The following is a 24,901-nucleotide window of genomic DNA, read 5'->3' as shown; positions in this document are numbered from 1 at the left end:
GGGAAGGTGCTGGGCCTTGAAATCCACACAAGGGGCCCTGCCCAGGACCCACCTGCCCACAGGAGAGAAAAGACCGCACAGCACAGGAGGCCGATGCTCATGGCAGGTGCTGCAGAATGGAGGGTTCTTCTGGGTCTGTGCATTGGAGAAATGGGAACAGGACTCTCAAGGGAGTCATTCTGAGACCTCATTCTCCCTGCCTGGGTCCCACAGCCTTCCAGTCAGGAGAGGCCATGCCGGTTCCCCAGATAGTGAAATCCAAAATAAATGCACCAGTAAACAGCCGAGAATGAGAAGAACACATTTGTCTGAATTGAAACAAGTCTACAAGATTTTCATGACCTTTTGTAAACTGTGTAATTCAATGTAAATTTTATTTCTTCAATGATATAATTAATATTCTAGTGTTAGTTATCTACATAGTGCCGTAGTCTAGAGTCTTAGGGAAACTCCTCATGTCTTCCTGGTGTTTTTGATTCCTGTGTCCCTAATACTCCTTCAAGTATCCTTTTCTAATTTGCTTAATTGACCATAATCCTATTTAAAATCCTTTGTCTATATTGGTTTTCTCCGTTATCAAGTTTCCAAATCCCAGGGGGAGGCTCATCAACAATTGGAGGAGTCGTTTTGTTCTGTTTCTTGTCAATCCACTGACAGATGGAACTCCAACAGTCCAGCTGAGCACCTTCAGTTCCATCCAGGGCTCTTGCTTTCCCTGCCTGTGGTGAGACCACATCAGGCAGAACCACCTCACGCTGCTGACTGACCTCTCTGTGTGGATGATGGTGACCACACAGTGCTGCCCATGACCTGTGGGCACAAATGTGGCCTGATGCGTGAGGGACTTGGGGACAGAGGGCAGACTTTAGGGTAAGGACGAATGCTCTGTTTTTACTTGAGAGGTCATGTTTCATAGAGAATATCTCTTTGTACAAGATTCCTGCCATTAATTTAGTAAAAAATAAAATTTAGTAATAAATACAAAGGAGCTCAAATAACATGTCTTTTGATTCCTCCAGGGTTTCACAAGTTTTCCCCTGGGGTTTCTCCTTGTCTATTTTCTGAGCTCATCACCTTCTCCTCGACCCAGCCAACACCCTTCCCACAGGTCCCTGTGTCTACTGAAGCAAGCAGCAGGGTTTGATTCCTTCTGGCTCCCCTCATTGCCATGGCTGCTTACTTATGGGTGAGGTGGGTTTGGGATGGCAGAGGGCAAAACAATGTAAAGGGCATTATTCTTCTTAGGGCTCTGATACACACTCAGGACTATATGCTTCATGGTAGAGCTTCACGGTACTCATCACGTGTGGATCAACACCCCACCATCCTCACCTCTCACCTTGCCAAGAAGTTAGAGACTCGTAGAGTAGAAAAAGCCTTAGAAATAATCTTGTTTCCATTTCCAGGTGTGCTTTGTAAGGTGAACTTGTTATTAATATTTAACAGAACTCTTTGTCCTTCATTTCCAAAGAAATTACTCCCTCAGGTGTGCATCTGTGCTGAGACCAGAAAAACCATTAGGAGAAGGTGGAGGGTTGCATCACAACTTCACAGCTTAGAATTTGGTATTACATGTCCTTTGTCTTCGACATCCTGCAGCCACTCTGCCGTGTTCTCAACTGTCCGTCCCCACTGCCTGTGCTTCCTTCTCTGCTGATTCAAAGAAAATAAGATCCTTCTAATTTTACAACACAGGAACATTTACCGATTTCTGGGCCATGGGAGTCTCTCTTTGAACTCTGAGTTATTTATTAAACAAACTCTGACTCCATTGGCTGTGCCATTTTTCGCTTTGCCACCAGCCTTCATAAAGTAAAGAAGCCATACAGATGTTTACTTACCCTCAAAAATAAATTATCCCACCTTCCAACTACTTACAAAGCAAAACTGACTAAAATCAGATGGGATTCTACTTAACATTGTTTTCCTCTACATTTCACGTATAGGAAGTTACCATGTAGTTGCTTCTCCTCCCTCCCTCATGTTAACAACAGCTCCTCACAGAGTTCCCTGGCCTAGTGTGTCCACATCAGTGTCTCTGCTACGTTTTGTGATGGGAATAATTTTCTCAAAGTTCAGAACTTCTAGTTCCAGGCCACTAACTGCTTACCCACTCTGATACCTCTCCACTGCCAACACCATGATGCTTTTACCTGCAGTGCTGTAGGGTACACAGACTTTCCTGCCTGCTGGCATCTGATCTGAAGACAACCCCAGATGGTTCTAGACTTCCCCTCCCTCAAACTCCAGTGATCCCTCTATCAATACCACATGGAAGCAAGCTGACTGTCCTTCATCTGGCTCCATCATTTATTAGCTCTGAGACCACGGGCAAGGCCATTCATTAACCTTCCTAGATTCCAGCCTCATCTAGACTCATCTATAAAACAAGACTAACATTCCTCTCCATGCTTTATGAGGATTAACTGAGATACTGTGTAGTCTCTGGTAGGTTTGATAAATTTCTATCCTTTTATCCTTCCCTGATTCCTCATGCAGGAGAAACTGATAGAGCTCTCAAAACTGCTAGGACTAAGAGTGATGGAAAATCTGGAATCGTCAACTGGGTGCTGGGGTGAGGAGAACCTGGAAGCCTAAAGAGGCCATCCAGTCACTTTAGAAAAGATCTGGCAGAATTTAGGAATCAGACAATAGAGCACGAATGTACCTGTCTACCCTCATTATGCAATATGAAGCAGCTAATAGGAGCAAGTTAGATCTATATCAACCAATCTGGAACAATAAAGACCAAGGTATATTAACAGAAAACAGTATGCATGTGGCCGGTAAAGTGTACAGGTGAACCCATTTTCTGTAGGTGAACTTGGGTAGAAAGTTATTCATGAACACAGAAAAGAGAGGTGAAAAGAAGCACACCAGAGTGTTAATATTGGTGACCAGTGGAAGGTGGGATTGGACACACATAGACCTGTATTGTCAATGCTGTCTGCAATATACAATTTCAAATGAACTTTCCTTCTGGAGAGCAACTGAGGAAGAGGACTCCTGAGGCCAGAGCTGCAGGAGGGGCCTGGAAGAGAGGCTGCATCTGCTCACATCATGGTGATGTGCGTTCCCTTGTCCAGCTGAGACTGGCCTGGCAGAGAAGCTCAGCACAGGGAAGAGATTCCCATGCACAGAGCTGCTCAAAGCTCTCAGGGCCCCAGCCTGGGAAGTGTTAGGGAGATGCCTATGGGACAATGTCTTCCACTGCCCAGATCACCGGTCTCGTAAAGACAAGCCCGCCTATATCTTCCACTGAGCTTTGTGTGCAGAGGAAGGTGGCTGTGGGGTGAAGACTGGTGCAAGAGGGCACAGAGTTCTGGGAGAGACTGTCTGACACCAAGGCAACTTATTTGGCTTTGAGAGAAAGTCACAGAGATTCAGGGATTTCTCTGTAGTGTGTGCTGGCACGGATCAGCTGTGCACCAGCTTCGGCTCCTATTAACACCTGCACCTGTATTCCTGGATGGCAGTCTCAGGCGTCTCTGTGTCACTTCGCATCCTGCCTTTGTTCTCTGGTATCTTGGGATCAGGTTGTCCCAGCATCTGTGAAGTCTATGATAGAAGGAAGTTGAGTGCCTAAGGAGGGACCCCAATAATGCAGACCTGACGTAAAGGCTTATGCTAGGATGTGGTGAGCCAAGGAAAAGGCTTTAAAGATCTCACTTGACCCCAGAAGGCAAAAGGCCACACCACTGAGGAGTCTGGTGGCCATAGCAGGGCCAGGGAAAAATGGGCAGATTGTGGGGAGTTTTTTCACTTTGTGTGTTGGGAACATAATTCCTGGATGTCAGTAGAGTCACTGGTGATGCCACTGCCTCTGCCAGCCAGTGAATCTGCCCTCTGCCTGCTATTCCGCCCTCTACCTGCTGCCAACCTTCAACCTACAGTCAAGTCATAAACCTTCATCCATGTGGTCTCTGCTCCTGGGTGTCCCTCTTCTAACAACAACAGCTTGATAAGGTTCGTGATCATTTACCCTCCACCTACCTCTCCACCGTCAGCTCAGGGTGTCCATTCTGGGATCTTTTTGATAGGCTGTTGCTTCTTCACTGAACATATGTGCTTCCCTCCCATTCCTAGGTCTCTATGCTATTTCTTACATGAAATATATTTCAGGTACATTTATTCTTAATGGTGAAAAGCCAAACTTAAATTATACTGGAATAAATTAAGAAAAATATGTTTAGACATTTATATGAGAAAGGAGTTTGTCTACACACAAACAAAATTTTTTTTCATTTTTGTGGCATTAAATTAAACTCTTGTACATCAAAAAACACCATAAAAATGAAAATATAAGCTGCAGACTGGGGAAAGACAAAGGGAATGCATATAAATGATTTTTTTAAAGTGTGAAATTTAACATTCCTCAAAGTTGCGAATGAAGAGGCCATAGTAATGACCCCTGAAGACATCTGAGCCTCCGCTGAGGCCCTGCTGGTCACTAGAGGGCAGTGTGAGGGCTCTGACTTACTGACCAGGATGCAGAAGGTGATGATGGAGCAGGGAGGTAGGTGGAAAATGGATGGATTAGTTTATTTCCCACTTCTGATTCTTACAAGCCAGAAGACCCTGGGGAAAATGACTCAATGTCCCTGAGCCTCTCATCTGTAAAGGAAGAATAAAAATGTTTGATTTGCAAGACTTTGGAAAACCTTTAAGATATGTAACATATACAAAAATTTAGCACACACCTGGGGCTCAGCAGTCACTCTTCTACTGAAGTTACCCAGGAAGGGACAAGCTGCAAGAAGTTGCAGCAGAGAAGTGGGCACACTCAGGGCACAGGAAACCTGGGCTCTGTTGGTTGGGAGAGCTGTGCGCTCAGTAGGACACAAGACATGCCTTCCAAACAACTAAAAGCTACCCTTGAAGGAGTGAAAACTGGGTGGGGCCTGCAGCTCTCAAGGCAAAGCTAAGGCAGGAAGTTTATATACAGAATGTCAGTGATTCTGCTGGGCTGTGCCAAGCTGCTGGCACAGAGATACAGGGCCGAGTCCTCCAGCTCCAAGGTGTTCACATTCAGCTCAGAGCTATAGTTAGGGAATTGGTGACCTGAAAATCTACGAGAGAAGTTTCCTCTTTCTCTCTCTGCTTCCACATTATACCAAAGGAGGAACTGGAGGCCTTGACCCAGGACCTGTTGGTACCAGTACACACTGGTGTGCCCAGAGATAGGAGAGCATCTCAGAGTCACTTGCTGTCCTCTCGTTTAGATCAGGTGTGTGGGACTTTGGGTGACTCCAGTGTCCACTGGGCCTGTGGGAAAAGCAGATGGAGGATGAGCACAGCAGACAGCCTGGAAGACCTCCCCAAGGTAAAGTGGAGAACACGGGTGGGAAAGCTGAGAATGGGGCTGCTGTCCTGTGCACAGGACTCACCTGCTCCCAGGAGACAAAGCAGCGCCCAGCAGAGGAGCCTGGGGCCCATGGCCCAGTGGGGCAGGCAGCGCTGCATCTGATTCAGGGCTTGGTCCTCCTGGGGAAGAGCTGAGTGAGTTCTGGGCCTTGATTTTCCTGATGGGAGGAGTATCCTGTGATGTCACTGTCCTTTGTCCTCCCCATGCAGACTTCCTTAGGTCTAGTGCTCCACAGACCCTGGACTCTACCTGTCCTGCAGAGCTGAAGGGATGGGTGAAGGCAGAAGCTTCTCTGATGATACAGTTCCTCCTCTACCTACACTGCCCCAGCTCACAGGCTGCCCCATCACCCTCGTACCCTTCTCCCACCTCGTGCTGCGGTGGTCCATGCTGGAGCTCACACACCTACCCATCAGCAGAAGGTGTGGAGCCTGTGATTAAACCTCAAGTTGAAGCTCTTCCTTGCTGTCCTCACATCATCTTTCTGATGCTAGATTCACACCAATGTTTTTTATTATATTTTCCTGTCCCAGGCAACATTCCCAGCCCCTTTCCTCCATGGCCAGTGGTGCAGAGTCCCCAAGATTTAGTCCGTCTGATCAGATCCAAAGGAGGCCTGGGTTGTCTGTAAATTATCAAGAGTACAGATTCCTCAGAAATAATTCTAGGGCTTTATCAGTTCACAGCACAGACCTAGCCAGCTTGGGACTCAGCACCCTCAAGGCCATGCTACATGTAGTGCTCTGGATAGTTTATATTAATCCCTCCAGATCCACCCTGCTTTCAGAGGCTCATTCAGTGTATTATGTTAACTGTCTCCCCTTTTCTCTAACTCCAGAGTGAGATTGGCTTCTGGGAGACAGGACAGCAGAGGGAGGTAAGGTCACCATCTGTGCTGGTTTGCAAAATCTATTCCCTTGGCTCCCTTCTTGTTGGGTTAAAATTTCCTGGTGCCTGAAAGTAGTCACACAGTAGCCTAAATGCTTTGCTGCTTAGATATTTATTTCAGCAGATATCCTAGTGAATGGCTCATAATTTTTATATTCCATAAAGTCCTAGAACAGGACATAATTCTGGCAAGGATTTTGCTGCTTAAAACAAGGATGGCATTTACTTCAATTTCTGACACCTTGTTCCTCACTTCCCCCTGAACCTTCACCAGAATTGCCCTTAATGCTCTGTTTCAGCAATCCATGCTTTTGCTAGTCTGCTCCTCCCAATTCTTCCAACCTCTATCCATTACCCATTTCCCATTAACCAAAGCTGTTTCTACATTTTCAGGTACTATAGCAACAGCTACACTCTCAGTACCATTTTTTTCTTTCAATTTCTTTCTTACTGCTGTAGAGAAACACCACAGACTGGGTAATTTATAAAGACAAGAGATTTATTTGGCTTATAGATCTGGAGACTGAGAAGTCCAAGATCAAAGGGCCATAACTGATGAGGGCCTCCTGCTGTTATCCAAGGCAGAAGGAAGGGGAAGCAAGCACCCAAGACAGAGAAAATGACTGAATTCATCCTTTTTATCAGAAGACCATTCCCAAGACAATGAATTCACTCCCACAATAAGGGCATTGATCTCCTTCTGAGGGCAGATCCCTCATGACCTAGTCATAGCTGTCCCACCTCCCAATACCATTACATTGACAAATTTCAACATGAGTTTTTGTGGGGACACGCAAGCATAGCACACACATCTACACTGTGAGTCAGTATTTCCACTCTTAAGTCTATACCTCAAAGAAAAAAAAACAGAATTCATATTTCCACAAGAAAGAATTCCACAAGCGTGTTCACAACAACTTTATTCATAATAGTTGAAGACAGGAGTAACATGGATATCCATCAACGGGAGCATGGATAAACAAGTTGTAGTATATTTATGCAAGGGAATATTCGTCATAAGAAAGAATGATCTACTGATACAACAATATGAATACAGTTCAGAAATACTAATTTTGTAGGAAAATAACTCAATAAAAATATTACATGATACCATTTATATGAAGCTCAAGAATAGACAAAGCTAGTCAATGGTGATAAAAATAACAAGAGTTTTTATCTCTAGGATAGAAATTGATTGGAAAGGAGCATGAGGACACTTTCTTGAGTGATGGAAATTTTTTTAATAATCATTTCAGTTACAGTTGCACTGGCGTATGCAATTGTCAAAATGTACCAGGCTGTCCTTCTATAAATATTTGTGTTTTACTCTGTATTAATTATACCTTAATAAAAAGTATTACTAAAAAGTAAACAGCTAAATTGCATGAGAGTCATTTACAAATGTATGCTTGTATTCTGCACTGCCCAATTTAAAAATGAATCACACAAAAACAAGAAAAGACAGAAGCACACATATCTGTGTAAGATTTGGAGAATGTGAGAAGTGCTCAGTGACTGAAATAGGCAGCACTAGAATTTGGCAACAAATTAAGCTCAACGGATGAGTGGGCTGAAAAACAAGTGAGGATCAATATCAAGGAAAGCTGTAGACAAACAAAAGCTCTCTAAAAATATCTTCATATGCTGTTGAAATCATTCTGAGAACCCTGAGCTGCTATACATTTCATAAATTGGGAAATTGGGCATTCATGAGGCTTACAATTGAGGCTTTCATTTTGAATTTCAACAGACTGGCCAATTGATGAATTGATTTTTTTTTGCCAAGCTAACAGTCTGTTCCCCTCTTTGTGAGTGAGGTCCTGGGTAACCCAGCCCTCCCCCTTTGGCAGCCTCACAGAGGGGAATTGGGCACAGCACAGACACGTGGGGTTTGCAATCCCTGTGAAGTCCAGCTATGGTCCTCCCATTCCTGCAGTTAATCGATCCCAACTAAAGAAACCTTGCCTCTAGGTGTCTGCTTCAGCAGTAAGTGCTAAATAGGGATACAGGCCGGAGAAAAATGAAATGTTTGCTCAATATTATTCTGTAATATTTTGCAAGAAAATAAAATGAGGAGCTCATGGATTTTAATCCAAGCCAACGTGAAGATAATAACTGAATTCCTTCTTTAATCTACCCTGAGAGGACTCAAACACTGCTCGATGCCCACAAATACCTAGTAGAGACTTATTTATAGTCTCTTTTCGATAATTCTACTAGTCAATTATCTTCAGGTCTAACGGCTCAGTTTGGTGCATCTACTAACATTTTCCTTCAGTAGTTTGTTTAGTTAGGTGTTTTAGAAATTGTTATCAATATTTTTTGTCCTCCAGAGTACACGTGCTTGGTGTCCAATAGAATCGCAGCTAAGGTGATGTTATCAGTATGACTTATAAACTTGTAGAATCCCTGATCACTCAAGCAGGTTAAAGCTGTTGCCTGGCGAGACCTGCAGGGAAGATGAGGTGCAGCAGAGATGCAATGAGCTCAGGGCACAGTGTGCCCCTAGCTTTCCCCTGTTCCTCTGAGGCAGTTACTCCTCTGCAACTGCCCCTGACACCAAGGCAGCCCAGCCAACATTCTTCAACTGTAGATATCATTAAAGATTAGAGGGACTTCCCACCTCTTGCATAGCTGTAGGTAGCCTAGCAATAACTGAAAACTGCTGCATCATCTGCATAATATGGGATACAAGCCCTAATTTTTCTTAACCCTTTCCGTCCTAGGCTGCTGTCCCAGACTGCCCAGAGTACTTTAGTTCCCAGTGGACCACAGTGCCATCTTGTGGCCAATAAGTGAAGTTTCATCATTGTTTCTTCTGCAATGGCCCAAGGAATGCTGGGAAGTGTCTACAGAGTGAGCTGCCAGAATATTCCAGAAGTGCCATCCCACAGGTTTTATGAGCAGCTTCCCTAAAGCCTCATCCCAACACTACTTCTAACCCTGACTACTGCTTTGAGTTACCAATCTTAATATCCCACCCTCATTCTGAATAACTCTTATCACATAGCTCCAGTTATAGTCTAACTTTTTCTCCCTTAAAACTACCATCTAAAGAAAGAGGAACAGAAGGAGAGGAATGAAAGGAAATAATATTTGGTTTTAAATAGTAAGAAAACACAGACGTTGAGGTATAAAGAGATTATTTAATCTGAATGACTAAAGATAAACAAAAATGCCCTCCAAAAATGACAATGTTATCCCAAAAGTATAGATAAGCAAAAGATGAAGTTAAAAATGTCTATTAATAAAAAGTAAAATTGAAATATATAAAGAAGACCTCTTACAAGGAAATAAGCAATGGTGGAGGGAGCAGTATCTAATGCAATAAATAAGGATGAACATAAGACCAGCAAAGGGGCTGCTACAGGAAATGATCAGCTTGTACAATGCACATCCACTGATCTGAGCAGCAAAGAGGGAAGAGATGATTATGAAAGAGGCAGAGGAGCAGCAGGAGATGAGGACACACTCGTGCAAAATACTATCATAAGGAAGCAAATCAGCCAGGGGACTGTGGAATGCATGACTTTTCTTTCTTCTGTCTCCTGTGACAGCTGAAGTGGACCATTTTCATTTCCAATGATTTGTTCCTGCACCCTGAGTTAGATGCCCCTGGTATTTTCTTCTCCTCAGGTTCCCATGGATGAACTCCGTCTCCCTCCTTGTTGAGCATGGTCTGAAAGAGAGGTCATCTCTCCATACCCTTCAATCCCACAGTACTGGGGATTGGCGCAGACTTCTCAATTGGCATCGACCTCTCTCATGGCATGCTCACATGCCCCCTCACTGTGCCTTTTCATTTCCACTAGACTGAAAGTTAGATGTCGGCAATGAAACTTAACACCTTTATCATAGGATGCATAAGTGACTGCTTTCAAAATTATTGCTGTTTCTTTCACTGCCTTGGGTTATATCTGAACAGGAAAAAAAAAGGCACAATTTCTTAATGTGACTTAACCACAAAAACCTTCCCTAGTGCCGAAAACAATATAACTACCAAGGGATTGCTCTCCTCATTGGTGAGATGGCAAAATAAAACAAAAAAACAAAGAAAATATGGTCAAATACTTTAATGGAGACCCAGAATCCCAGTCCCTCTTATAGAAACATCATTGCATGGCCTCCCTCTAACTAAGAGACAGACAGAGCCATTCCTGTGCCCTGCACCTGGCAGGAAAGCCCTGCTGGAGCCTGTGGGGAGCTGGCGAGGATGAGCCTTGGTGATTCTGCCCCCAGAGCAGGGATTCTCAGGGAGCTCTGGACAACTTCCAGGGACTGAGATGGAGAGTGGCCATACTCCGTTTTAGAGAGGAGAATACATAGGGTGTGACCCTTCTGACCTCTCAGCCTAAAGTAAAAGCAGAATCATTCCTGACTGGTGCGGAGCTGCTTAGTCTCCAAAGCAAAATTGTCCTTTTTACAGGGTCTGTTGTTGCCACAGAAGAATAGTTGCTGCTTGGCCATCTCTGTTCCCAATGACTCCAGCATCTGAATATTCTATGCGAGGAAAGATAATTTGTAAATAATGAACTGGTTCAGTGATACCTTTAGTTACATTCAAAATAGTTGTCATGTTCCAGACTGGCATGCTTGTAGGAGACACAGAATTACAGAGCAAGAGGATCTGGAGGTTGAATAGAAATAGGAACAATCAAGGCCCCCTTAGATGATGGCTTCTACGAACAAGAGCAGAGAGGAGGTGAATTCTGAGCCCTTTTAGCCCCACAAGACATGGCATAACAGGGACATCAGAAAATACTTCAGCCATGTGCCGCTATACTGGGTATCTGTGAAGGTGGGGGCATGTCTGGTAGCATTTGCTAATTTCTGTTGTACCAGTATACCCACCATGGCAGATTTCAAGCGGCCAACATGGCTTCACTGCTTGGGAGCTGGGAAGAATATGCCTATTTGGTTCTTCTGAGTCATACAAGCTGGCTCCAGCACATCCCTAGACTCAAGGGCAAAGCTTTCAAAGTTCTTCAATGCTTCCTACTCAACACACAAAAAATGAGGCCACAACAACTATAGCACACCTCATTATTTTCATGATAGGATCAGAGTGTGTGATCCTGGGTCTTGGAATGGACAAAGGGATGTTTGTGCAGAGAAAGGATTTCTGAGTCCTTTGAAGCTGCCAAGATCACAGAGAAAATAGCTATGCTGGTTGGTTGGGGAGCTGCTACATTTGACTTGAAGTAATTGCAATGAAATGTTTATCCTGCTTAAGACAACAGAATGATTTCATTAGAGCAGAAACTGATTCCTTCCTATTTGTTCATTAGTAATATCTGCCCTTTGCTAATCTTCTATGTTCATTCTCTGTAAAAGTTGGAAGTCCTGATTGCTTCTGTTTCATGTTGTTGCAGCACCGTTTACAATTGTGGACTGTGTTCTGTTCAGCCTCAGTGTCAGAGCTTGTCCACTGTTAAGAGCAGGTGTCTCAGGAGTCACGTGGAAGAAGGTGGCAGCAGTTAGAGACAAGGTCTAGGAAGACAAGGAATTCCCATCTATGCCCTAGCCTTACTCAGTCCCAGGAGACACAGGGTACCTGAGCAAGGAATGATTTGATGATAGCACAATAAAAAATGGGTCTAGAGCAACTCCCTACCAGAGACCATCATTCTCTGGGGAAAGAAATTTGGTGTCTGTACCACCACAATTTCTGATCAGAGAATTTGGGAGGGCTATGATGCCCCTACTAGCTATGAAAGACTCAGGGTACCTCTATCATGGCTGCATCTGGGACACTGAGTCCCAGACTTGGAGAAGTGGTCTGATGCCGAGGACTCCCTGAAACCCATGATCCATAATCACATCAGCTTTGGCCAGTGCATTCGCTTTCATAGATACAAACTGCAGCATCACCCACAGACGAGTTGAAGATTCCATTACAATATAATCATTGTACTTCTATTTATAACAAGTACTATATAATAATATATTATATGAAAAATAAAATAAAAAGAAATAGAATAAATATTATAAATAAAACACTTCTTGAGTTAAAGGCCTCGGGAAAATTATTTCAAATCAAAAGAGTTGGACAGCAATGAAAACCCTCAGAGTCTAGAAATTAGATTTCCTGAGGGAATCAAGGTGAACGGGCAGGGGTGGTGAATGCATGCTTCTGTCTATCAGGACAGCAGCAATGGCAAATGCAAACAAAATAAAGGATACAAGTGGCTTAAAGTAGGCAAAAGAAGTGAAGTCTTATTGTTATCACCATTGTATTTATCAATAAGGACCACAAATTTGCAAAGACCTTTACTTCAAACAGGAAGAAATGTTTGATATTTTGTTGCAGAAACTTCCAAGGTGACAGGGATAGAACAGGCTTCAGAAGAAAGATGTTCCTGGGGATGTAGCCTCAGACCTTCCAGATGCCAGATGCCCCAACATATGAAGAAGAGGCGTGTTTCCTGCCTACGACAACCTCATGGATGTGGGCAGCACAGCAGCCTCCAAGACCTACAGAAGATGCACGTCTGCCATGAAGGCCAAGGCTAAGAGACTGACTCCTTGCTTGGAGCAGTGAGCTGGCTCGGAGGATTCCCAGAGTGCAGTGGGCCCTGATTGTTTTCACCACCTACATTTGCACTCACTGTGTTTCAGGAATTAATCTGTGGTCTCTTTCTACCCAAGGGACAGCCGAGGTCCAAATCTAACTTTTTCCCACGAAAAGTAAGGAGCAAAGAGAGGCCTCTGTGAAGGGTTTGTAGGAGCTGCAAGGAGAGAGAAGGATGAGGTTTGTGAGCAGGAAGGAGGTGACTGTGCCACACTGTGGCTAAGCTGCTGGCACAGAGATACACAGCTGAGTCCCCCTGCTCTGTGCGCTGGATCTTCATAGTGGAGACAGATCCCTCAGGCCTCTCTGCAGAGAACCGACCACTGGGAAGCCCTGATTTGTCTCGTTGAGCATCACTCCGGAAGTAAGTCAGAACCTCTGGGCCCTGCCCCAGGGTCTGTTGGTACCAATAAAATGTTACATGACCAAAAATTGAATCACACCTGAGAGCTACATCCTGTCCCCTCTTTGCGACTTTGTACCTTGGGGACTGGGAGACTCCAGCACCTGTGTGATCTGTGGAAATAGAATTTGGCAACAGAATAAGGAAAACATTTGTAGTCATCGCACACACACATATACACACACACACATGCCTACACGCAGAAAAGAAATGAAACTACTTTGTGTTCTGAGGACTCACCTGTCCCTAGGAAACCCAGGACCACCCAGCAGAGGAGCCTGGTGCCCATGGCAGAGTCAGGCCAGGACGGGGGTTTTACCAGGTCAGTGTCACTATGAGCAGGAGCACAGGATGAGGGACGTCCTTGTCTCCACACGGCAGTTCCCACCGTGACATCACTTCGTCTCTCAATCCCCAGGACCTCAGGGTCACAGCATTTATATTAGAACACACTGGGTGATGCTTTAAATATTTATAAGCTCCTTTTTAACAACGTCAATGCATGGCTCATTGCTCTGGGCTCCAGAGCTGTCTGGACCCGGAGGCCTCAGGCTGCATCTCTGAGTTCATCTTGCCACCCCACAGCTGCTCTTCTGTCTGCTGGGCATGTCCTGTAGGATGCACCAACAGTGCCCCTAACATAGAACACAAAAGGGTGAGCTCATTGTCTTTCCTGCAAGTCAGGGTCCCCTCTGCCATCCCCATTCATGCCCCAGCCTCCTCCATTCCCCCAGTCACACGTGCCCAACGGGGCTGTCCCATCACATGGGTTCCCTCATGAACTGCCCTCATGCCTTTCTTTGGGATCATTTCCCACCTTTGTTAACTGTAATCCAGAAAAGATACCTTGGTAGCAAACTCACAGTGGTTATTTTTCATATTCCACGCATAAAAGTTTTTTTTTTAAATCAATCTCACCTTTAATGAAGGAGAATGACAATTGAGCTAATGGTTATTTTTAACCACTATCTTGACTTACTGTTGTTCTCCATCTATTCCTATGGGAGGTATTTGTCTTTTCTTTCTGACTGCTTTCAAAATCTTCTCTTTGTCCCTCATGTTATACAATTTCCCTATGACTTGACTATTTGTCTTACTTGAGATTCATTTTGATTCTGGAAACTCTGAATTTAGGTCCTTAAACACCTCTAAATAATTGTCAGCTAACACCTCATAAATATCACCTCATAACATTCTACCTATTTTATCTGTTTGAAACTGCAATCATATGCAAAAAAATGGTAATTTATGAAAAATTTGCATATTCTAATATATGGGAAACATCCATTTCTTTTCTTCCCTGTTCTTTAACTTTTTCATATTTCACTTTTAATTTCCTGTGCTGCATTCTAGATCACTCCTGCAGATCCATCTTTGACGTAGGAGCAGCTAATCAACTGTTTGACTTTCCATTTTGTTTTCAGTGGTTGTATGAGGCATTTCTAGATATATTATTTGACAATTTTTATGAAAGTTACTTGATGGCTTCAGACATTCTCTTTTTCCTTGTTTCTGTTTTTCTCCCTCATGTTCATTTAAATGTAGCTCTCCAAACTTTCATATCTTATAATGCCAAAATTTCGAGTCTTCGGGTTTGCACTTCAAACGTTTGTTGCTTGTGCTCACATTTCCTCATTGCTGACTCCTAATATGTCCTTATGTTCTTCATACTGGGGATCTATTTGTTTGATGGTAGTCTGTGACATTCCAGAGAGGCCCAGACTGAGAGGGAACACCACCAAGAACCTGTCATGTTTACAGGCATCTCCAGTCTAACTCGCAAATGTATCGGCCCAAGAACTGTCTGCTGCACTCTGGGCTGCCAAATACACTCACAATATAGGTTAGTAGGTCAAAAATGCTCTCTGGCCAGTCCCAAGGAAAGATTCAGAATAGAATTCAAATTTTCTATTTTTTTTAAAATAAATCTCACACATATATAGACCCTCTGGGTGGAGGGAGATTTCAGGTACAGGAATAAAAGAAAAGTTAGTAGCCAGTGTCTGGAACATCCACATATAAATTGTGTCCACATTCACCTGGGCAACACAGGTGTCCATGGAGAACAGTCCAGGGACCGTGGCAGGTTGAGGCAGTTGTGTGATCTGATGCCTTAATCTGGAAGAATCCATCGTGGGCTGAATTGTGTTAAGTCAACTTTGCAAAGGCAAGAGCCTGCCTTTCCCAGAATGCCATTTCTCTTATCATTCTGGGTTAGAAATGGTCAACGATACATTTGGTAAAATTTGGAAGACAGATATAAAACAGTCACTATTAGACTTGGCAGGTCATTGTGGTCAGACAGTGAGAGTCTGTGACCAGCAGATACAGAGGCATCCAACACACCTAGGAAGTCTTGTTCCTTCTGCACTCTGTGTCCAGTTCATCTTCCCAAATGCTGGCAAACAGCAGCCAGGCTGCTGTTTTGGCAGTGCACCTGCAGGGGTGGCCCCCATAGAGTGGGAACAGCTTCCCCAGAAGCAGGTTTCCTTGACCTTTTCTTGTGCTCGCGGCTCAAGGTCCCACTGCATGGCCTGGTATGCTCTGATCCTCTCATGTTCCTGCTACTCCAGCCTGTCCTGCCCAGAGCTCCAGGAGCCCTGGCTACTGACTGGCTCCCTCACCTTCTGACTTCTGTCCTCCAGACCTTGTCTTTCTCAGCGACTCTCACATCTGCTTAAAGTCTAATTCTGATCATAAATCTGTTACACACTCAAACTTGTAGTGGCCCTGTTTTATTGTTGCAAACTTAATGGAGATTTTCTTACCACAAGTGGTTTCAAAGAACGACCTTTAAGGATGGAATTCTAGAAGTGGATCTCTGATCTGTCTAGATTTGTTGTGGGGAAAGATCCTGAAGGAGAGCACAGAGACCTGGAGGAGATCAGGTGCTGCAGCCACAAGAGGAAGCCTTGAACCAGGTGTGGCCGCCATGATAGTGATTCCCCATCAATTTCCAAGACTGACCTGAGCCCAGCAATCAAGTGGGTGGGCTTTCTTGTACTTAATGCTAGATCTCTGCCAGGTTACAGTAGATGGAGCATGTTTTTATTATTGGTTTAGCCAGCCACTCATCACTCACTCAGCCTGTCATCCACTCATCTATTCTTTGTGAAATGGGTCTCCCTACATGCCAGACACCAATGTTGGTAAATGCAGCAGGCACAGCCTTAGCTCTCATGGGCTTAAAAATTGGGTGGAGTACAAAAATGACCAGACAAGTATCTGAGAAAGCCCAAAGCCCAACTGTGCTAAAGGTTACTAACAGACACATGAATCTGTGAGAGTTTATGAGAGGAAAGTTGATCTCAGCTGAGAGGGGAGGGAGTGCTTCCCACAAGAGGGGCTGATCATGCTGAGATCTGAAGCACAGGTAGGAGTTGGCCACTGCAGAAAGGAAGCCTCCAGCCCAGGGCAGAGGAAATGGCCTTTGAAGTCTCTATGATGGGAAGGAAGGAGGCACAGAAGAGGGGCTGCCCTCATGGCTGCAGTAGAGAGGGGCGGGGAGGTGAGGGGAGGAGAGACCCAGCAAGGCCTTGGAGGGAGACTGCCCAGATGGGAAATGTGGGCCACAGGAGAGACAACGTGAGGGTGGGGCTGAGGAAACCCTAGAGAGAGGAAGCAATAAGGACACTAGAGAGAGACATGAGTCTAGATGGATCTGAAATACAAATCCTGTTTTATCCTGGGGGCCTCGGACCCAGGATAATGAGTAGAAAAGTAGGAGCTTGGGAAGCCCTGGCCCCACCCCAAAAGGAAAGCTTGGAGGACAGACCAGAGAGAACAACAAAGGAGACATCTGAGGGCCTGGGACCAGTCCAGCCCTGGGTGAGACTGCCTGCAGAGGCACCTGGCACACAGCGAGGCTCATACTGTCCGGGTCACTTGGGGCCACTTGGGGTTCCAAGGATACTGGTGTAGAAAACTCTGCCCAGGGCATCGCTGAATCTTGGGTGAGGGAGGAGGGCAGAGACTCCCTGCCTTTATGTGCAGAGAGGAGACAGCCTTGCAGCGCTGTGGAGTAACTGCTGGCACAGAAGTACACAGATGTCTGGGAGGGAGCAGCTGACTCCAGTCTGAACTGGAAATCCTCCGTGTTTAATCTGGAGACATTGTAGCCATTGGGGACTTCTCCTTTGTCAGTGATACCAGCACCAGCTGAGTAATGAATCAGCCTCAGCCCCATGCCTGGGTCTTGTCGATACCAGGACATGTAGTCATGGTTCATATCCTGGGCACACTGCAGTGTCATGCTCTGTCCTGTCTTCAGGACATGGAATTTTGGGGTCTGAGTGACACCGGCATTCACTGGACCTGCAGAGAAGGAGAACAAAGCTGATGCTGCAGCCCCAATGGGAAGGCGCTGGGCCTTGAAATCCACACGAGGGGCCCTGCCCAGGACCTACCTGCCCACAGGAGAAAAAAGGCTGCACAGCACAGGAGGCCGATGCTCATGGCCGATCCTGCAGGACGGAGGGGTCTTCTGGGTCTGTGCATTGGTGAAAGGGGAACAGGACTCTCAAGGAAGTCATTCTGAGCCCTCATTCTCCCTGCCTGGGCCCCAGGGAGGGAGAGGCCAGGAGAGGCCACACCTCTTCCCTAGATGGTCAAATCCAAAATAAATGCACCAGTGAACAGCTGAAAACGAGAAGAACACATTTGTCTGAATTGAAACAAGTCTAAAAGATTTTCATGACCTTTTGTAAACAGTTTGTAATTCACTGTAAATTTTATTTTTTCAGTGATATAATTAATAGTCTGGTGTTAGTTATCTACATAGTGCTGTAGTCTAGAGTCTTTGGGAAACTTCCCATGTCTTCCTGGTGTTTTTGATTCCTGTGTCCCAAATACTTCTTCAAGTATCCTTTTCTAATTTGCGTAATTGACCTTAATCCTGTTCAAAATCCTTTGTCTATATTGGTTTTCTCTGTTTTCAAGTTTCCAAATCCCAGGAGGAGGCTCATCAACATTGGAGGAGTCGTTTTGCTCTGTTTCTTGTCAACTCACTGACAGATATGACTCCTGACAAACCCAACTGAGCACCTTCAGCTCCTCCCAGGGCTCTTGCTTTCCATGTCTGGGGTGAGACCACAGTAGGCAGAACCACTTCACGTTGCTGACTGCCTTCTCTGTGTGGACGATGGTGGCCACCCAGCTCTGCCCATGACCTATGCGTGAGGGACTCGGGGAGAGAGGGTAGATTTTAGGGTAAGGAAGAGTGCTCTTTTTTAATTTGAGTTGTTGTGTTTCATAGGGAGTATCCATTTGTTTGGGATTCTTGCCATTAATTTAGTAATAAATAAAAAGGAACTCAAATAATATATCTTGGTGTACAGAGTCCCACACTTATTAGGATGTCACAGTCAGTATAACATTGTCATGTTCTTCAAATTCTTACCAATTTTTGAACAAAGGAGATGCTAATAAGTTGTATGGCTGGTTCTGAGTACATAATTGTGTTTCATATTCTGCTCACCTCCCCATGTGCTGTTTTCCTTTTTAGCACAAGCACATGACCAGGGTCTGGGTCACTCAGTATCAATGCTACTTTGGATCCCATCAATGGGACTGTGTTCTGTGAAGAACACAGAAGTTAAAGTCACAGCAAAGGAACACCTGGTACTATTACCTGCAAGCTGGGGTCCAACAAACCAATGAGTGGATGTCACATATGTGCCCGCTATTTCTCTGGTCCAGAAAACAAAGGGACACACAGTAAAAGAGCCTGGTGCCCAGGCAGCGCCAGAACAGAAAGGGGAATTTTCTAGCTCAAGGCTCACGTTTGATGGGTTGGACACTTGCGGTCAAGGAAGAGAGAACCCTTCTCTCAATGTGACGTTATCTCTCAATGGAGTCACCATTGCACATGGTTCACTTGGCCCCAGTGCACTCTATGTGCTCAGGAAGCAGAGCTAAATCACAGCTAAATATTGTCTGATGGAAACTCAAAAGAATGTTCTTGGAGATGATTAATTTTTGTCAGAATATCAATATAAAATAATTTAAGTGAATGAGTGTATGAGAAAAAATAATGAAAATGAATGAACAAATTATGTGGAAATAGCCTCTTCCATGTGGGAAGATTTTTGGTGTCATTTCTTCATCTTGTCTATCTCCAGGCGGGATTATCCCTAACATGGATCAGGCGTCTCTCAGGGTTCTGAAAGTGTTTGAAACCCTTCTAAAGCCATAAAAATCTTTTTTTTTTTATTTTTTAAATTTTACTTTAAGTTTTGGGATACATGTGAAGAATGTGCAGGTTTGTTACATAGGTAAACATGTGCCACGGTGGTTTGCTGCACCCATCAACCTGTCATCTAGGCTTTAAGCTCTGCATGCATTAGGTATTCATCCTAATGCTCTCCCTCCTCTCACCCTCCACCCTCCAACAGGCTCCGGTGTGTGTTGTTCCCATCCCTGTGTCCATGTGTTCTTTTCATTCAACTCTCAGTAAGTGAAAACATGCGGTGTTTGGTTTTCTGATCCTGTGTTAGTTTGCTGAGGATAATGGCTTCCAGCTTCATCCATGTCCTGCAAAGGACATGATCTCATTCTTTTTTATGACTGCATAGTATTCCATGGTATATATGTGTCACATTTTCTTTATCCATTCTATCATTGAGGGGCATAGCCATAAATGTCTTTGGGAGAACCTCCCTCTCTTGAATATTTACCTGTGTACTAAAGAGGAAGTATTTTAATAGTTAGAGGTTGTAAATTTCCATTAAAAATATACCTGAGCAAAACAATTTTCTAGTGGTAAATATCACTGGTTGTCAGGGATGGAGGGAGGCATTGCAGAGAGGAATGAAAAAACTCTCTGTGTGACGGAAATGTTCGACATCTTAATAGGGGTGGGGATTAGAAGGATCTATACACATATGTTGCTCCAAAATCACTGATTTGTTCATTTAAAATGTGTAATGTTTATATAATCTATATATTAATAAAGTTGATATTTAAATATCTGAGGAGATCTGTATGCTACATTCTTCGGTTGATTTCATGTAAGGAATCATCAGGTATATATATTTCCACTTCTGTGACTTCTAAGTTCTCAGCTTAAGATTTCTAGCCAGAATGTGTCTGAATCTGCCATTGTGCATGGCGAGGGTGGAAGAGGCTGTCTGAGATTAACAAAGGGAATCAAGATATTTAGATTCCAATTATAGGCTAGATATTTTATGATACTAAATTCTATATACAGCCCTATAGACGGACTGTATTAGTCTCATTTTATAGATTAACAAAACAAAAAACAAACTAAACGTAACCCGTCAAGAGCTGGTCTCAGTTAGTGATGTGGTGGTGTTAGAGTGGGAGTTAGGGCTGGGTGCAATGGCGTCTTTTCAGAGTTCTTTCCCCACGCTGTCTCCAGGATAAACTCATCTCTGTCTATGATGTTATTGGAGCCAGCAGGTCTGAAAGGGATGTACAGAGCACATACTCTGATTTTGAAAGGTAGGCCTCTCTCTTCATGAAAATGCCTTATAGCACAGAGCTATAAACACAGGGCTTAGAGACTGACAGGTCAGAGCTGGACCCCCAGTACTGCATCCTAATAGCCATTTAATGTGATCATGTTATTTAACCTGTGGGTCAATTCCCTCTTCTTTGTAAAATGAGAATAGCATTTGTGTCTTAAGGCTTTTTCTAACAGTTGAATTTCTAACTAATTGCAGTTTTGCAAAGGAAGGACTTCTATTTTCTGTATAGTAAAATGGCAATAAAGGATGGAATTATGATTTTTTTTCTGAGTCTTCTCCATGCAGCATAATTGAACCATAAAGGTGCACTGATGTACTCAGAGCCTGCACTTCTGCAAATGACCCTGCCACTCATGTGATGCATGGTTTTACAGAAACAGTCAAATACTATCCATTTATTACCACAGACCTTGAATGTGTTATATACACACAAGGAAATAATATCAAAAAAGAAGAAAATCTAGCCATATGTGACAATGTGGATAAACCTGGAGGACATTATGGTAAGTGAGTAAGCCGGACACAGAAAGACAAATACTGCATGACTCTTTTTTTTTTTTTTGAGATGGAGTCTCTCCCTGTTGCCCAGGCTGGAGTGCAATGGCGTAGTCTCGGCTCACTGCAACCTCCACCTCCCAGGTTCAAATGATTCTCCTGCCTCAGCCTCCCGAGTAGCTGGGATTACAGGTGCCTGCCACCATGCCCGGCTAATTTTTGTATTTTTAGTAGAGGCGGGGTTTCACCATGTTGGCCAGGCTGGTCTCCAACTCTTGACCTCATGTGATGCGCCCACCTCGGCCTCGCAAAGTGCTGGGATTACAGGCGTGAGCCACTGTGCCTTTTTCTACTTATATGAGGCAACCTAAATAGTCAAACTCATGGAAGTAAAAACTAAAACACTGGTTTCCAAGGGCTAGGGATTGGTGGAAATGGGGGGAGTTGCTGTCAACAGGTATAAAATTCCCAGTTAAGCAGGATGAGGAAGTTCTAGAGATCTACTGTAAAGCCTTGTGTCTGTGGACTACGATACTCTACTATATTCTTAAAAGCCTGTTAAGAGGATAGATCTCATGTTAAATGTTCTCACTAAATTTTTTTTTAAGGTGGTAAAAGGAGGTAGGTAACTAAAGAGAAAGATTTTAAAAAATGATATTTGTATAATTCAGAAACATTAAAGTACTTTGAATTAGCAAAATAATTTAATAAATAAATTTCAAAATAATTCAATAAATACATTTCAATATTAATTGCCTTAATACTGTCAAAGGCAAGAAACATACTTTTTTAAAAATTGTCTTATCTGTTTTTCTAAATTTTATCTTTCATTTCATTTTTAAATTTATGTGGCACAATCCCTTGTACAAAACAGGGGGCTTAAAATGTTTATGAAATCAATAAATTAACTAGTGAATAATAATGATTTGTGTCTTTTCCCTCATAATAAATTACATCGGGTAAAGGAAAACTACACTTTCCTTTAAAAACATCCCATTCCCTTTGCTGTGCACTGAGAAAACTCTCTCCTCACATACCCTTCATGAAAGAGATCACCTGGCCTTATTCATAGGACAGCTATGGTGCAGAAAATTGCACCTCTCTTTTTTATCACGATGAAGGATGAATGAATATGTTTAGCTTGGAAGTTATATGTTTCTTGGACTTTTCAGCAAAGAGAGTATAACGATCACATATAATGCCTGACTTTCTCCTCCTGCCAATGGGGACCTGGAAAGGCAAGGCCATGTGAGAGGACAAATCTGCAGAGTGGGGACAGCAGGTAGAGGTGCTGGAGGAACAGACTTCAGCTAGTTATCTTCTTTTCAATTAACTATTTATTGATACATATTAGATGTACATATTTTTTAAGTAGATGTGATCATTGATACATTAATATAATCAAATCATGGTCATTGGGATAGTCATCACTTTAAATATTTGTCTTTTCTTTACCTTAGGAACATTTGAATTATTCTCTTCTAGCTATTTTGAAATGCACAATTGGTTGATGTTAACTATAGTCACCCTACTACTGATCTATCCAATGCCAGGTCTGGTTTCTTCCATCTAAGGGTATATGAGACCCAGGAAAGCTGTTTCAGTCAAATGTATACACAGTTAAATAACACTTATTTTGCATGATTTCTGTCAGAATCAAAACATAAAGAAGCAGCAGAGGGTACCTGGGAAAGGCCTGTCGGATCACCAGATCCTGAGCCCCTCTGGCTGCCAACATCCCATTCATGGTCTTTTTCTGAGTGGGGACAGGAATGTTTTGGCATTACCATAGGAAACTTGCCTTTCTATTTACTTCCTCTGCGGGACATCCTTTGCCCACTGTACCCTTAGGCAGGTCCCTGGCTCTGCTACCCCGTGTATTATTCCTGCCCTGAAGGGTCCCGAAACTAAAGGTGGAGCAGGTGGAGCACAGTGTCCACATGTCCATGTCACACCTTACTCCGCCCACCGCTGTCCCTGCCCTGACACTGATTCCCAAGCCCTGGATGTCCCAGCCCCTTCACTATCCACTGGCCAGACAGACACAGAGATACTCTCTTGTTGTTACAAACTGAGGCCTTTCGCACCCCTTCCCTTCTCTGGACAGTGAGGAGTCTGTGTTAAACTCAGAACTCACTCTGAACTCAAATGGCCCCCACCTGATGCTAGCAGGCAGCCAGGCATTCTCTTCAGCCTTCCTCTTCTGGGTCACCTGCCCTCCCCTCCCCAGGGTTCCCTGCAGCATTGCAGAGACACAGCGCCTCCAAGTGGCTATAGATCCATAGTTCCACAGATTCATACCTTCTGATCTGATGAGCTCTAGGTTGTCCAAATCAGTAACAGAGACCCCTGCATCCTGCTCCTGCAACCCCCACCCTCTCACATACACCCTCTCTAAGCTTTCCCAGATAAGCCAATTTAGGGTTAATCTTCAAATCCTCCCTTAGCCAGTGGAGACAAAAGAGTGCATTAACCAACATTTTGATTGCAAAATTCATCGTTGTTATGTCATTGTAATTCGTATGACAAGGTAGAAGAGAGAAGCCTGAATAAGACAGGGCATACAATTAAACAGTGTGACGATATCCAGCAGAATGATCTTGGAAAAATATTTAATATCTCCTTTTGATTTATAAGACCCATGTGTCTTCACATTTTGTATTTAGAGTCATTATTACCAAATTTTAAATAGTGCATTTAATAAAAGGCGCTTCTAGTTTTTACATATTTAATTCTGAATTTATAAAAAGTCTTGAAATAAACAACCCTATTGGCTATAACTTAGGCAGATTGAGTGGTCTGACACTTCCCATCACTAGCCAGAAGTGCCTATGAGCTCCCAGTGGTGACCCAGTGCCTCTTAGTAACGCAATCCAAAGATAAACGTTTTCATGTGGATGAATCTGCATGAGAAAATACACACACACATTCACGCACGCAGATGCACATACACACACATACACTCTCACCACACACTCACGCACATACACACACGGTATCTTCTTATTGCAAGGATGATAAGATTCTACTACTGAGCACAGAAAATTTTTCTCTCAGTGTTTTAGGTTAATTTCTGAAATGCACCCCTGATAATGTTTCCAGACTCATAAAGATGTGGTTTTGGAAAAGTGTGGTTGTTGTGAGGAATTTCTTTTAGTGGATCATGGGACTGGATAAATATAACATAAATTTCTTTGTTCCAAAAGGACATTTGTGAATTTCAGCTTTAGATATAGTAAGGGTACTGGGTAGTACTGGTCATTAATCCTGACTGGGAAAACACATTTGCTTGGCATATTGCAGAAATTGTATGGATAATTGAGACTAGCCATAATGACTCTCCGCTATATTTCAGGTAAAAAGAGCCCCTTTTGAAGGGAAAACAGTAATAGATAGTATTTCAGAGCTCTGTATAAATGGACATTAATTTATTCGTTTCACAAACATCAAATAGTATCAATTATATACCTGAATTTTCCTCTGAATGTAAAGGAAACAGAATGATACACTACAGTGCCAGGGAATGTCAGGGTAAGAAGCAAAGAGGAAGGTAGGTGTGAGTCAGTCCTTGATAGATGAGGAGTGTCTGGCCCTGTTTGGGGACAATACAGTTTGTTCCAGGCTGTGGAAACAGCCCAAATACACAGGATGTAAAAGCCTGTAAAGGGTCTAGAGCCTGTGATTTCCTAACC

At 43.6% G+C, this 24,901-nt stretch overlaps 1 pseudogene and 2 gene segments (V, D, J or C); all 3 read right to left on the bottom strand.

The window, feature by feature from the left end:
• Positions 1-4,921: 4,921 nt before the first annotated feature.
• On the bottom strand, positions 4,922-5,514 carry LOC129060735 (T cell receptor beta variable 5-8-like; annotated as a pseudogene).
• A 7,353-nt stretch (positions 5,515-12,867) lies between these two features.
• Positions 12,868-13,555, bottom strand: LOC129060734 (T cell receptor beta variable 7-4-like). The segment is given in 2 exon segments: positions 12,868-13,340; positions 13,468-13,555. Coding segments are annotated over 2 exon segments (522 nt in total).
• Positions 13,556-13,734: 179 nt separating this feature from the next.
• On the bottom strand, positions 13,735-17,824 carry LOC129060733 (T-cell receptor beta chain V region 86T1-like). The segment is given in 3 exon segments: positions 13,735-13,862; positions 17,101-17,541; positions 17,634-17,824. Coding segments are annotated over 3 exon segments (708 nt in total).
• Positions 17,825-24,901: the final 7,077 nt, after the last annotated feature.

Source organism: Pongo abelii, chromosome 6, assembly GCF_028885655.2.
Source record: "Pongo abelii isolate AG06213 chromosome 6, NHGRI_mPonAbe1-v2.0_pri, whole genome shotgun sequence".
NCBI lineage: Eukaryota > Metazoa > Chordata > Mammalia > Primates > Hominidae > Pongo > Pongo abelii.
This window is presented reverse-complemented; position numbering and strand designations above follow the sequence as displayed.